Source organism: Coptis chinensis, chromosome 4 (assembly GCF_015680905.1).
Source record: "Coptis chinensis isolate HL-2020 chromosome 4, ASM1568090v1, whole genome shotgun sequence".
Lineage (NCBI taxonomy): Eukaryota > Viridiplantae > Streptophyta > Magnoliopsida > Ranunculales > Ranunculaceae > Coptis > Coptis chinensis.
Genome location: NC_141459.1, coordinates 27,832,019 through 27,848,255, shown reverse-complemented (window position 1 = coordinate 27,848,255; position 16,237 = coordinate 27,832,019). Strand labels below are relative to the sequence as shown.

General features: G+C 34.7%; 1 protein-coding gene across 1 annotated transcript; it reads right to left on the bottom strand.

Annotated features, from left to right (window-relative positions):
• Positions 1-4,645: 4,645 nt before the first annotated feature.
• On the bottom strand, positions 4,646-5,920 carry LOC147503002 (uncharacterized). Its single transcript, XM_086607828.1, has one exon. It carries the CDS (start codon positions 5,586-5,588, stop codon positions 4,833-4,835), a length of 756 nt encoding a protein of 251 aa, XP_086463954.1. The 5' UTR covers positions 5,589-5,920; the 3' UTR covers positions 4,646-4,832.
• Positions 5,921-16,237: the final 10,317 nt, after the last annotated feature.

The window sequence follows — 16,237 nt, the reverse complement described above, 5'->3', positions numbered from 1 at the left end:
CCAACTACCCTCAGATCCTTGAAGATAACAAATTAACATGTACTTGTATAGCTCCATAATTGAGTTGTGTTCCAATTCCTTTCTACTAGTTCTTCTCTTATCTCCTCAACGGCTGCATGTTTGGTTACTAGTGTTTCGTAACTCCTTCATTCGACACGTGCCGTTCACTTATAATCTGTCTTGCTTTGACATTCACTTATAATCTGTCTTGCTTTGAAATATATATATATTTTTGGGGCGCTTAAGTTAAGTACGTCACACTTCTCGTGCTCCTAATGTGCATGCATCCAAAAGCAACACAATATTTTCAAGGGTTATAAATGTACATTTACTTGGCTTCTAATCTTCTATGGTTGATCGCATTTCCCATCCAATTTATTTCAGGACTCTAGTCTGGAGTAACACGTGTGCTATGATTTTGTTCATCATACCATCTGCGATGTTTGAAATACAACTTCAATAGTAGTGTAAAATACTAGGATAGAAACAAGTACTGGGAAATCTTTTGATATGTACAAGAACGTTCCGTAGCAGAAATTTGCACTGCCTTTTAAAGTTTTGCCCAAGGACCTTCAGTGTTTTGGTCTTCCCATTGATGTAATAAGAATGGCATTTGAGCCTTGGAAAGGCCAAAGTTACAAGAACGGAAATATGTTAATGCATACTACTCAGAAACCTCCATCCGGCCAGTTGATTAAAGGTGTGTAATTTCCCTGAATTCTGGCCTAATAATTCATCAATGGGTCCAAAAGAATGCCGGGTGGCATAGGTTTCAATGGACAATTAGAAAGTAAGTATTAGTATAACAAATATGTCAAATTTCAAAGTTCCCTTTTTGATGGGGATGATGTTAAGTTAGAATCTGTACATTTCCTAATTTATGAATATTTTTTTGTTTTCCATCACTAAATTATGTTCATAAGTAATCACTAAATTCTGGGCCTTTAAATAATACTCACTAAGTCCCCCAAGAATCCAAGGTTCAGACCTGAGCGTTGTACCGCTGTCTTCATCACCCACAAACAAAAGGATTAATGTTTAAGTATTCATTATAAAATACATTACTAAACTGATTACATACATTCATAATTAAATTTGCTTCTTGATACAAAAAACTGAATTTTGTTGAACAAAATATAAAAAGGCCATACATTTATCCACTTATTCGAAGGTGGGTATCGTGTATGGCCAAGAATAATTAGAAAACTTAGATTGAAAATTAAAGAAATACTTGTATAAAGTTTTTTTCCACTGACTTAATTAAAATTTATGTACATGACTCCTATGTCAAGACTTCTTCAAATTAATTAAAGAAACGATATGAACTTAGACAAATCTGATAAGATGAAAATTATATAGATAAACAAGGGACTAAAGTAGCACTTTACACGTATCTTAACAAAATTAAGACCTTATATAAAGCAATACTTCAGGACTGTGTGCTGACGGCTGATGGAAGATTATTGTTGGTTCCGGCGCAACATTGTTTTGGTACCAAAATATTAATCACTGATTGCATTACATAAGAAAGAGAGAATGGCGTGATATCAGAATCATAAAAACGCTAATAAGCTTAGCTCAGAAGAGCACCACCAGGCCGTTGTCATGTCCCAAGCATTCGGCATTAGACTGAAATGTATCTACTAATTTCTAATCTATAAAGTGTCTGTTGATTACCAAAAATGTCCCAAGCATTCGCAAGAGGGAAAATGAATACTTATTGCAAATGTTCGTAGGAAGTAAAACTTATCATGATTCATGATAGCATTTATGAAATGAGGCAAATGTTTAGTAAATTTTTCTTCGTTTTTATAATATAAAAAAAAAAAAAAAAAAAAGGTTCATATATATACTAGAACAAAGCCACTAGAGAAATGAGAGTGATATATAACTATATAAGAGAACTATGTCCCTCTTAACATAATAATTGAGAGGGTTTCAGCTTGATAAGAAAGCAATGGATAACAGGGGTCGATAAAGGGTCCTCTATTAATTTTATTTCAAATTAATAGGTAAGAGCAAGTGAGTCTTTGAATAGCAAACAAAAAGTTAACTGAATAACTCTAAAAAGACATTGCATACAAACATCCCCACACCACTAAATCTCAAATAAGAATATAGCAACAAGTCCTTTTTCTTCATTAATGGGTCCCTTAAGCCATTCAATAAAATTTACAAATTAAAACAATATAGAAAAAAGGATATCAGAAATGAACATTTTATACATGTCTCTTGTTAGTGGTAAGCTTAGAAACTTTGTAATATAATGTCTCTTTTAGACTTTAACAAGAAGCAAAGGACCCTCTCAGGCCTCAACGGCTCAACCACCCAACAATCCAACTCTATAGTGGAGCTTATAATGATGACTCTAGCAAAATGAGAGTAAGCAAAAGCCACAAGACAGCTTATTTAATTAGCAGAAAATTTTAATTAATGGCAAAGGAAGGTAAAAGTTACTTTTATTTCTTAGTGATGGTGAAGTTCGTGAAAATTGAAATGATGACCAAATAATGTTAATTATTTGATTATGGGCAGTGACAAACATAATTGAGAAGAGGTTGATCATTTGATTAAATTTTGTTCTATAGAGCAGTCTTTAGTGGCGTATGAAAATTGCAAGGCTGTAACGGCTAGGCGCAATTCTTCTAATAGCGGGGCATGGGCGATCAGTCTCCTAGCTATCCCTAAAATTTTGCCGGAGTTGGTATGTCCTCGGTTGTCAAGAAGACATACATACATGAAATCTGTTGGACTAGCTTCTGCGCTCGGACCCTGGCACCCTGCAGTCCTTTAGAAGGTTGTATACCTATATTGTTGGCTCAAGATAATGGACCATAGAAGAAGTGCATTGGAGATTTTGCTATGGGTACCAGCTAAATTTGATCTGTGTTTGCAAAACCTATTACCGTATATAACAGACCAACTGCACCTACAGCGTACAGGGCTGGGAAAAATTTAGTCGCCCTCTTTCGGTGGCTTAATCGTATCTCATCTCACCTTCTCATGATCTCATCTTAACTATCTGAATCAAATTTACGTGATGAGAAGGTGAGAGTGAGGAATAAGCCTAAGGGTGAACAAATCCATTCCCCTGCACCATCGCCGAGTGGATCTATTGGTCATTCAATTTCTGGTCCACCCAAGTGATGAGACAAAGTTTATACTGGTGGGATCCATTTGGTCCACAGGCAAATTCATTTCTGGGTGCGAGGGCAATCAAAATATGCGCTCCTTGTTTTTGTAGTTCCAGACATTGCTTTCATCCAGTGGGAACCAGCAAATGATCAAACCATCCGGTTCATGTTGACAGATTAGATTGTGTTTGTTCATCATTAGACTTGGAAATGTGCTACAATCAATCACACGAAATTGGAACGACTTAGTCATATCACTCCATGGATCACTTATTCGGCTTACCTTATTTGTTCCGCATGAGTGCATGAACTTTAAGGCTTTTAAGCCAACAGGTTTTGAAGTCAAGTAGGTCAAGTAAAATGTGTTATAGTGGTGCTGATTGAAGCAGGTCAACTACATGAAGCTTACCCTATGTACAGTTAAGGGTGTATTCACCACTGCCCATTGAAAATTGCCTCCATGCCGCCATGCGAATCAAAGACACCCTAGAGAGTCACAGGCTGATTTTTCAATTCTTGGCAAAGACAGGTTGATATGAAGTGAACCAATCGGGCAAAAATTATTGAGGAAAAAGAAAATGAACTAATTATTGGGCAAATTAGATAAAGAGCAACGTTATCGCACTGCCCCTACAGTTACGGCGCATTTCTTCGTCTAGAACAAAATAAATTTAGCATGGGAAATTAGGGACCGTGGGGAAACTGAAGTGAGCTCACTATTTGGACTTTTGGGTCTTATACTCTTATGGCCCTTCAAAGTTCAAAGTACAGAAAGGAGGACCCTGATAAAAGCTAAGATATGTGATATGTCCATGCCAAAATTTTCCACAAGAAGAGCTTTTGTAGAGGGCTCTTCATTTAATCCTTTTCCACATTCTGGGAGAACCATCCATTGAAAGCATATACACCCACCATTGAAAGCATATAGAATACATGCTTGATTCTTCACCCTTTTCTTTATTTCTTTTCATCTCTTTTCCTCACTTAAGAGTTAAGAAATCCTAGAAATCTATCATCATGCTCACAGACATCATTGAGAATCTGGAACCAATTATCTGCTAATTTGTACTTTATCTTCACTAAATCCATATAGAACAATAGACTATCTTGTTTGAGAATAATACCTCCTATTCGACAAATTATTGAGAAAAAAAAATATTATTCCTGCATCGAGTAAAGAATCGGGACTACTTAGTTGGATACCATGGATTTGCATTGAAATACACACGTTATAATACGTGCTATCAAATTAACCAAATAATCCAGACATGCTGAGACACATTTTGGATCGAAAACGAACCACAATTTTCAATAGTTTAGAACATTAGAAGTTGCATACAGTGAAAAGACAAGAAGCATCACATTAACATCTTCCATTTTGTATACTGTACCGATAAGCTTTACTTCACCTTTAGAAGGGAGTAGATAACTTTTCATTTGAAAAACACGGATAGAAAATGAAAAGGCAAAGCAAAAATAATTGTAAATAAAGTAAGATTAAAAAAAAAGGAGAAGGCAAAATCCACGGCTCGATCATTCTTGTCAACAGTAAAATTAACACTGTACATCCGTTACATCTTACATTAACTCAAGTGGTGAACATAAAGGGATAAAGAAAAAGAAAAATAGAGAATATTTTCCTTTTAGCACAGTAAACTATGATGTTCATATAATTTTACTTTTACAGTTTACTGAGCTTCAGCTCTGATTCTGAACAACAATAGCCATAGATTCTTCCCAGTGAAATTTCATTTGTTTCGCAATAAACGCTTCAAATCTTCGTTGCAACTCTTCATTACTCATTTCCTTCTCCCCATCCGATATTTTTCCGAAATCTTCCCCTGAAATTTTAACTTCTCGTTGGCATTTCTCCGTCTCGGATCTTCTCAACTCTTTTCCCGGTACTTTATCCGATATTTCACGCTTCACATTCTCGGACTGACTCCTCCGATACGGTTTCTTCTTCTGCGCATCACGAGGCGAATGCGGAGGTGAGATGATATTAGTATCTCGAGGCATACCTGGACACTTTTTCTTCTCTTCACAAACAGTCTCCTTGTCTTGAAACACAACTTCCTCTGTAGTAGTAGTAGTAGTAACAATTTTTTGACAATTTTCACTGTTTTTCACAAACTCTTCGTACAGACTAGTTTCTTCATTGCTTGAAGAAGAAGTGTTACTTGAAAACTGACCTGACTTGACAAAAAGAGTTATGATAATTGCGTTACCAATCAAGAAAACAAAGCGAGGACTAATAAGAAGAACACAAAATTTCTTGAAGTACTTTGTAATGATCTGTATAACAGAAGGAAGTTGAGTTGAAAACCAAGAAAACAAGAACAAAACTATAAAGATCTCTAGTAAACGAAACAAGCTTGCTATCTTTCTAAGACGATGGTATCGTTTCATAGCGTGAGCTTTTTCTGCTTTCACGTTGTCGAATGAAAAGTCCATTGTTAAGGAAGAAAAAAAATAAGTGAAAGATAGAGTGAGCTGATATCAAGGCATTATAAATAAAGCATGAAAAAGTTATAATAATTAAGGAGATAAAAATTAGCTAGAAATAATCAGCTTTGTGTTGGAAACAGAGGAGGAGGAGATAAGAAAGGAAAGAGAAGTGAAATGGGTTTTTTGCAAGCTTTGTATGGATTTTTTTGCTGTTATTTAAGGAGGAGTGTTTGTGTTGTTCAGTTACAGAACCCTTTAGTCTATAGCAGGTCTGCCTTTTATAGACTCACACACTCTCACAGTTTCAGAAAATCCACTCTTGTTTTTTCGTAGTGCTAATGACAAGAAATGAAAGTTATGTGCACACCCGAGTTATTAGGAAAAAAAAAATAGTAATGTTGCTTCTAGACTTCTAGTCAGTTGATCAGGCCAAGTGGTAGGTGTGACCGTGTGACATGGGTGATGAGATTGGGACCATAAGAGGATTTGCAAAGGGGTTTGGGGGGGTTTCAAGTTTGTTCCAGCCCAATGACATTTTTCAAAACAAAAAAATAGTTGAAAGTTGGTACTGGAAAAAAGTTATGCAACCTCAAGTCCTCAACCCAAAAGTTGCTCAATCAATCGAACTTTATTACCCCAGCCCATTTATTCATAAAAAACTAGCAAATGGTAAAAGAAGACCAACTCCAAATCTTCCTTATTAACCATTTCAAACGACCAATTGAAGAATAAGAAGGTAGGCTGACTTGTTAACAATATTCTTGGGACTTGGGATGTTAGATTCCGATATGCAGTTTTAAGGGGCGAGTGTTTTGAAAAAAAAAATGAGTTTTTTTTTTTTGGCTTTGAATGTTTTCATTGGCAAATGGGGAAGGAGAAGGAGAGGGCATAATAGGAAGAAAAACAACTTAGAACGGTTCCAGTTTTTTGACTTTTTTTTTAGTCAGTTGGACATGTGTTTTTGGGCTGTTTTTTTTTTAAATTTCAAGGGGTTGGTGACTTTTTTCACCGGGTTGAGAGGAAAAATTCCATCCGGGTGAAAAAGACTTTATTTTTCGAAATTTTAAGTTCGGACGGGATGTTAGAATCGTGTGTGTTTTAAAAAAATGATTTTTTTTCGCATTTAAAACATCCCGTCTTTTTTTTTTTTTTTAAAATATTTTATTCACCGGAATCTAACATTGCGAAATATTTTATTTTTGCATTTGCGGCTTCACCTTGTTTTTTACCGTTTTAGTGAAAAGGGAGTGAATAAGTGCTGAGTTGGCGGTGAATAAGGGGGGGATTATTTTCACTTGCATTGCAAATATTCTAACATTGCTTTAAATCAACAAAGGGAGTACCGGAGTACAAAACCGGTGATATTTTTTGAGATTTAGTGAGATATAGTCTAATAGTCATCACAAATATTGTGTGTCAGTCGAAACTATAATGCCTGGATATTGACCCGATTAGAAATCGAGAGTAAGTTCGGTGTGGTCTGCACTATTCATTTAAGTTGTCGTTATAGATGATTAGATGGGGACGATTGATTTTTGTGAAAAACTCATTGTAAAATCTATGCAAATTTGTTGGCGAGAAAATTTTGAGGTTCAATGAATGGTCTACTCAAATACCAAAATATCGCTGATATATTTCTATTTTTTAGATATCCAATATAGATATATTGTGATATATTAGATGGATATATTGACATATTTTGTATCTAATATATTGATATATATTTGATATATTGACTGATATATATGATATGTCTGAAATAAATCGTTGATTTTGACCAATTTTTTACCGATTTTTATTAATATATCAATTAAATTTCTAATATAATTGACAATATTTTTTAATATATTGACATACAAAACAAAATTTTAACTACTCAACAAAAAAATATATATCCACCAATATATTAATATATACAATATATATATATCGGTTTTTAGGAGATCCGATATATCGCCCGACCATTGAAATATTTGGCATTTTTTATATAAGGATTTTTTATTTTTTTTTTTTTTCTTCGATAACCTTATCTAAGGATTCTAAGCTATTCATAAATCATAACAGCTACCACTTTGTAGGGGAAAAAACTCTATATGACCGATATATTTTCATTACCCTTTTGATTATTAATCTGGAAACAGGGTTTAAAGAGTTGCACCAAACTACCATAATGAACCTAAGTTTTTCTCAAAAATGTGAGAGGGGACACGTTTAAACTTCTCCTGCATTTGGACTTTGGAGTCCACAAGAAATAGTGTTTTTGTGTGTTAGCAGAGCAGGGACCAGGGAGAAACCGTCCATGGTCTACCTACACAGCATTTCTTTTTTAAGTTTTCCTGTTCCATTACCAACAAGTCTCCTTTTTCATTTTTGTGAAGTTTGTTGCATTCTTTCGGGTCATTATGGCGAAAATAATCTACCCACAGAGAACCACAACAACTGGCCTTCTTGAATATAATAAAAAAAATAAAATTAAAATAAGAAAAAGTGAAAATAAAACTATTGAGATGTGATATGGAAATCACCTTTCAATCGCCTACTAGAAATTAGTTGACATTATATATTGGTTGTCAATTGGTATTTGGTAATGACCATTTAGTTTTTCGTTATGAAATTCGAGAAAGGTCTTTTTAATTAGGCAAGTTGATTACCATTGAGTAGCATTATTCTTTCCTATATAGACAGCGCCATTATTTTTTCCCACAATATTTCATATACTTGCCAGTTGCAAGCTTATCGACTTCGCGATCTGGAGATGATCTTAGTTAGGCAGATTGGACTTTGAGCGTATGTGCCGATTAGGTAGGGGTCTGCCGAACCCAACCCTATCAGGATTCAGGAGACGAAAAAAAAAAAGAAAAAAAAGTGTATGTGCCGATTCTAATGCCCCATTTGCCAATTGCCATAGCTGAAATTCTCAAGTACTTGCAACGCATGGCACTATCGAGACTCCTTGTACCAAACATGTCGGAATTGAGATTGTAATAGTGCCTTAGTCTTAAATTCAAACTTCCTGAAAATCAGTTTACGCATTTTAGCTCATCAGTAACAACGAATGTTATGCAATTTGATATGAGGACTGATTCAAATGAAAAATCACTTTTTTTTTCGATAATGATTCAAATGAAAAATCACTTCACTGTGTTAACAACGCCAAGTGCAGCCTAAGCTTGCGATACCTATGCTACTATACATAATTATACTTTGGTTAATTAGGATATTAAAGTCTGTTAGCTGCTACATTCTATAGTATAGTCTACATTCTATAGTCTATAGTCTGTTAGCTGCTACATTCTATAGCAATCCTAATCGAATTATCCTAATCGAATGCATATTTTCATGGATCATCAAGGTGCTAGATAGACTTTTGTTCCGTTATTGTTTTTCCTAGTGAGTATTAGAAAAATGGTTTAAAATGAAGTTGTTTGTGTTAGGAATATTTAAACAATAGCAATTCTAGAGTACGCCTGGTGTATGGCTGCGCTGGCATCTGGAGCCTTGAATAAAGACTCTATCATGCAATACACACGAATCCCCTGCCTGATGGAGGACCCAGATGAGAGAGTATCGGTACAACATGCGTACCTTAGATTTTGTCTTTAAACAATTGAGTTGTCTAAAAAACCATTTAATAATGAATGAGAAATTGTCTATACCCACTTATATAGAAATAAGAAATAATGTGACTTACACTTTGGCTTAGACTTATGGTGTATAAATAAATATTTCTTCTATAAGATAGTTTATTAACTACCTAATTGAATTTGGCTTGTGTGAAAAAGTTGTGTCTTTTCAAAACTTGTATCTTTTCAAAGAAGTGCACAAACTCCTTGAAAAGGTGCATGCTCTTCTATAAAACCAATACAAATAATATTTTGAAATATCGTTTTGGAAAAAGTCATTACATTGATTTTTTTTTGTGCATTATCTCTCTCGCTCTATAAATTTTTATTTTAAATTGTTTGTGTACAAATACAATGTTGCGTTTTTTGAATTAAAATGCTATATTTATAGGATTGAAATGTGTTCTATCTTGGGAGACAATTGTTTCCTCAATCTTGAGCACCGAGAGAGAGCAAAATTGTTTTAAAGACGACATAGCGAGCATTGCTAGGCCGGATTTAATTATTCGTAAATTAAGTTCATTCGTTGAACTAAAATGTTTGTTCGTTTATTGAACTATATGTTTGTTCATGGGGATATATCAATTTGATTTTATTGTTTAGTTAACAATAAGTATATTTTTAGAATAAGTATACTCCATTGAAATTGTAAATCATTTCGTAAAAGACTCTTCCTAAAATAAGTGGGCATTTGGTTCCATACCACAGATATGATCATTCGATCACGTATATCATGTAATCAGCATCTTCAAAATCAGGATATTATCTCTGCTCTTTCAAGATCCATCATCCATGCACTGTACGTAAAGATAATAATGCAATTAGGGAATATTTTTCCAACGCGGAATTCAAAAAGTACGCATGGTGAATCGATTCCTTACATTGCATGTATTTCAATTTTCAAACTCCAGGAAAGAACAACATTGCTAGTTATCATTCCATTTTAAACAGCTTGCTCGATTTCAAATTTGTGTTAAAAGAATATGGCGAATTAGCAGGGTCTAAATTTTAATAACCGCCAAATATTGTGAAATTTTTGCAAAAATATATCAAGGTTTCAAGGATCATCATCAAAATGTAATGAATATTTACTGGTACCAATCTTTAGACATATTGGATGAAAATATATACTGCTACTCTTTGATGAAAACGTGAAATTTGCAAAAATATTGGAGTTCAAGTTCAATTCCTTTACTATTTTTGTCCATGATCTGTTTGTAATCTCCAGGAAGAACTAAATCGTGTAGATGAAAATTCCTGTTCCACCCCTAAAAAATAGTGTCACATAAAATCTTAGCCTGAATCTTGTAGATGAAGTGTTGAACCCGTGCAACTCTTTAGATGGTTTGCTTAGTTGTTGCATTAGCACATTAATCAAGTGTTTTATTTCTTTGACAAAAACTACCGACTAGAGAAATGGGGGGGAAATTTTGAAAAGAATGAGAGCACTCAAAGTCTCAAAGCCAAGTGCCCAACTCTCCAAGTTGTCGAGGTGATGAGAGTAATAGTAGGCCAAGAAATGTTCAAAGAGTTTGCACGTGAGTAGGAAGAGACGTTACACTTACTCATTCAAGACTGCGCTTCAAACTTGCAAGTGTGCGTTTCTGACAAAAGCAAGTATTTGCGTAGTCCTTAAAACGTACAACAGTGCGAATCGTATTTTTTACCACCACGTGACCAAAGCTCTGTGAGAAATTTACCCATACGGCCGGAAACCAGGGGACTCGACCATGAGTGTTAAATGCTTAATTTTGACGAGTTTTCAAATTTTGATGGATTCAAAACCGAGTCAACCGAAAAAAGATTGGAGTTGCAGGTGTTCGATGTCCTTGTTACTGAAACAGTAATGTCAGACACGCGTTCCAGTATGTTCTGGCATATCATACACCAGGTTGTGTTGTTATTATATTCCTTGGGAAGGAACACCTTCGCTTTTGGCCTTATTTTTTCCGGAGAACGTTCCCTGATACTTTCATTTTGGTCCCGGGGACCATATTTTCGAAAATTCAAAGGGTATGTCAGATTCCGAACGAAACTCCGGAATTCCGCTCGGAATTTCGGTTTTTCAAAAAATTGAAATTTTAAATATAGTGTCGAAATAATTGAAATTCCGAAAGAATTTGAAATTCCGAATTCTATAGAGTCGAAATTTATTGGATTTCAGTTTTTGAATTTACCGGAATTCCAAAAATTCCAAAATCCCAAACTATGATGTCAACACGGATAACTGTGCACAAATTATAAAATATTACAATAAATATCAAGATTTCAACAAAAAATATATAAATATTATGATATGTTTAGAGATATATAAGACTGTAAATATCGGTGATATTTCAACGATATTTAGTAATATTTTGTATAGATAACAATTTTATTTAATATTTACTATTATATGTCAAATAAATATAAATTATATATTATGATATATCAAAAAAATATTCATAATATTTACAATATTTATTGATATTTTAAATATATCAACGATATTTGCATATGAAACAATATCAAATATCTCCAAAAAAAAAAAGATTTATATATAAATCAGGATTCGATATTTTATCATATCCTGATATTTTGTACTATGATTGTGCATATAGAATTGTAGAAATACAAATGCTGCGAATATCATTGGCAAAAATTGGCAGTGGAAGTGGTATATGACATTACGATGATATATCAACATTGGATGTTGGTAGATAATAGATTGGTAAAGGGTAATTTTAATTAGAAATGAGAAAATTACGTGAAAAAAAAAATACATAAAGCTAGGTCATTTTCCTAGAGCTCATCAATAAAAGTACGTTTGGCAACCTTGAGAATTCTCATTTTAATCGAAATTGGTGGGTTTTCTTATTCTCATGTGTGTTTGGTTGTAAATAAGTGATGAGAATTAAAATTTTAACAAGACTTGGATTCTCACTTTGGTGGGAATTTGATTCTCACCCTAAAACCATGTTATTTGGGATTCTCATGGTAGTTAAGGATAGTTAATTTTTTAAATATAGTTAACAAAGAAGTACATCTTTAGAAAAAGGAGTTTGCGATATAGTGGTTCTAAAATATGGAAGAGTTTTAAAGAACCATTGTTTAATTAAATGACACGTGTACATATTTTTTAATGGACTAAGTTAAGGATAGTTAATTTTTCTATAGAGAATTCTTTTCTGGACAACTAAAATATGGAAAATGAACCATTTTTAATTTCTCATATAATTATCATTGACAACCAAAGAATTCAATTTCATTGAGAGAATTCTAATTCTCATTCCCAAACATGCCCTAAATAAATATGTAGTATGTGGTAGATCCTCAAGCTTTGTTAGAATTTTTGGCCTACTGTTTCACCATTGCTTAGTTCCTAAAACCAATGCACATTCTTGTCGCACACATGTATCTGCGGAGAAGTTTCCTCTCTCCATGATGAAGTGATGTTCAACCATGAAACTTTACTATTCAGTTTGTTCCAATGGGTTCTAAACCTCCAATGAATATTTGCCAGATTGAAATGTATGAATCGCGGCTTGAGAGTTTGACTCCACCCAAATGTTTTTCCAACCCATTTGAACTACCATCTCCACTCCTTGGAGAATTAATGGCCTGGCATTCCGCTACATAGCATGTTTCAATACTCATTCCACCAATCCCAGCACCACACACAATCCCATTATGATCCCTAAGTACTACCACCAACCGGCAAGTCCTGGATTACCTCTTGATCCTATACGTTACTGCTAATCCTTTGAATATAGTGTGTCTGAACTTTAAATGGTCCAAGGTGGATTGTAATTGATGTGTTCTCGTATTTTTTTACTTCCCTTTCACACTTAACTTCCTTTTCATTTCCCTGTTTTATTTTGTACAAGCTGATAAGCACCCAAAACTGTAATATTAAACCCCGAGAGACATAACATTTTGGTCGATTATGTATTTAATAATCATGTAATAATTATATTTTCGTACTTTTGTAGGTTTCCGCAGTTAACATGAATATAATGATAAAATATGCATCAAAGTACGAGAACACTGGAATATTTGAAGTTTCTCACTCAACCCCAGTGAAGCCCAACAAAGCCTGACTAGAGCCGAAGTTTCCAAAAGAACAAAACCAGTGCAGAACGGGTCCACATATAAAGAAGCAGCAAACTTCCGAAGCTCACATCTAATAAATCTGGATGCCGACGTTGGCTAGTGAATCGCCAGAGAGACCGAGGCTTTTAACTCTACGCAAAAACAGAAAGTTGTAAAAATGCCAATATCAGCGCCACCACTGGACACACTAAGTGAACCCACTATGCGTGCCCAAAAGGCATGACGAGTCAGCATAGGCAGGTGGCAAGTGATGGTCACAAATTTGTGCCACCTTGCAATGGGAAAGACACGTACCAATTCAATGTTTAAATTTAATTGGGCTAAAAGACAAAACCAAAACATAAAAGGACAAAACAAATTATAATAAAACAAAACTTTATAAAAACGAAGTTTTGATCTTAACAAACTGAATTGGACTAAAAAACAAAACTTATTAAATGTTGGGACTTCACGTGAAGGGTCCCCAGCCTATATATATGTCAGGGGGGTCTTCATTATTCGGCCTTCAACATTTTTTTGCTTTAGCTTATGCATTAGTTAGTTTTCATTCCAGCACTTATATTCCGTCCTTTTCATTTCAGCAGCTTAAATACTGTAAGTCATTTCTTCTTAATAAAAGTCATTTCTTTTCAAGTTTAATTTCTGTCATGCATTTATTTATTTAATGTATACAGCAAGTTTAATTATTCCTTCAATGACCATGAGCTAATCCCCCCGGGGGAGGGTTATGCCGCTCGTGTAGGAGTCCGGATTGACTCTTTAATATTCTAGAATCACTGCTTAGGAATTAGGTGTAGATTATACATCCGGTCCCAAAATGACTGAGAATGTACAAATTTGGAGTGTTGATGCCCCAGAACAGTCTCGCGAGAAACCCAAAATGTCTCGCACGCAACTCTTTTGTGTCCAACAGCTCTCCATTTTGTCCAGCTGATGTAGAATCGAACCAAGAGCTGAAATGATATTCCAGAGATGAAATATTAGTTTAACTCCTTATGCTAGTGCGATGCAACTCAGAGATGTGTGCGTTTCGCTAGGGATCGATACTCGACGTTGTCTCGAGTTTGTCTATGAATTCGAGACGGATTAGAGTCTGTAGTGATGTGGTAGTATAAATTGTTAAAAAACGATTCTTGCATGAGTATGATTAACCCTTATCCCTGTTTCTCTATCTTTGTTTATTTACATCGAAATCACCGTTAGTAATTTACATTATTTACATTTCCGTTAAATTAATTAAACCAACTAAAAAACCTAAAATCCTACTCACTAAAAGTTGTAATTCCAGTTGTGAACCTTGTCGAGCCCTAAGGTTTGCCAAACCCACGTGAGTAAGGTAACTTGACTATACATACTTTGGATTTTGAACTTTGGTCTTCGGACTTCGGACTTAAGTAAAAGAATAAAAACCAATAAACGTACATATTAAGCATTTTATTAAATGGCACCGCTGCACGCCAAAGGACTTTGGACATTTAACGTAATAATTGGAATACATCAAACAAAAACCCCTCCCCTACCTCCTCATCTTTTTAATTTCTATTTCTTTTACGATACTAACGTGTTACGTAACTGTTTGCCCTAAATTTTTCTACTAACAGATATCTGTGAACCAAATCTTGTTTATTTTTATTAGCAGAGTCTAAGTATTCGTAGGAACTTGAAGTACTGAACTGACAAAAGAGTCTCGGAGGAGACTAATTTAGTAGCGCGCGAGACTAACCTGGAGTATCAACACTCCGGTTTTAAGGTAAATGCCACTTTCCTTTTCAGTACTCTTTTGGACTCTCTAGTCCGGTTTATCCCCCATCCAATAAGTTCACGAGCTCAGGAGTTAATTCGATCGTTATACGAGGAATCGCGGGACGCCAGGTTTCGAATTCTTAAACTCCTCAAACTTAGTCGAGGATATTATTTGGTTATTTGCTATAACCTGTTTTACCCCGCATATTTGTGAGAACTCCTTACATGTAAATGTGGTTCGTCATTACATGTTCACGTTAATACGATTAATATGATTCGAATATATTTGGATGTAAGTATAATTTCAAACCACCTACTTATAATATTTTTGTATATGTATGTTACATCAATTCACGTACGCAGTATTCATTTGCATAAGTTCGTTCTCGACATTCCCCTAGCTCACATATAGTTGCACGTATCGGTAGCTATAGATTATTGCATGCGTAGGACATAATTCTATTCACGTATAAGTAATATTGAGTTGCATGTGTAGACTTCCTGTGTAAAACTAGCATGTATGTTTAGTTTCTATTTTGGTATCTAACGTTTTTAATTACATGTTCCGTAATCACGTCTCCATAATACATTAATTATGTAAACTAAAAATTAAAAAAATAAAAAAAATAAAAAATTAATTTTGTGGGATGAGTTTTGGGATTTGTTGAACTGTTGACGGGATTTGGTTGTGCCGTTTGGGGATTTATATGATGGGATTTGGTTTTGCCGATTTGGGGTTTGTTCTAAGGGAGTTGGGATTTGTCGATTTGGGGATTTGGGTTTTGTTCAACTAGATTTTTTGAGTTTTTGACGGGATTTGGCTATGAGAGGGAAGAAAAGTCTTGCTCTCTCGATTGCTTCTTCTGGGTTCATTGACCCAACACCTAAGAAGTGTGTTCACTATCCTTTCCAGGGTCGTCATGGATGCACAAATGGAGTAAACAGTAATAGGTTTACTGTTCCCTACATTTTCACGCATTTCGATAAACAAACATATGGATTGTCAGTTGAGTATCGACAAGGTACAAGATGAACTTAAGGAGGATCGTGAACTTTTTTTGTCACTAGAGGATTCCTTAAAGTCATTAGACAAATGGATTTGTGGCATTTGTCTTTGCATCCACGCATTTGGTATACCATGTCGTCATCCAGATGATACCATACCACCACCTGCTTTGATGAAGAATAGGGAACCGA

Bases quoted from the DNA above. Each gene is read 5' to 3' on its own strand.
- LOC147503002 (XM_086607828.1), bottom strand. From the start codon at position 5,588: ATGGACTTTTCATTCGACAACGTGAAAGCAGAAAAAGCTCACGCTATG.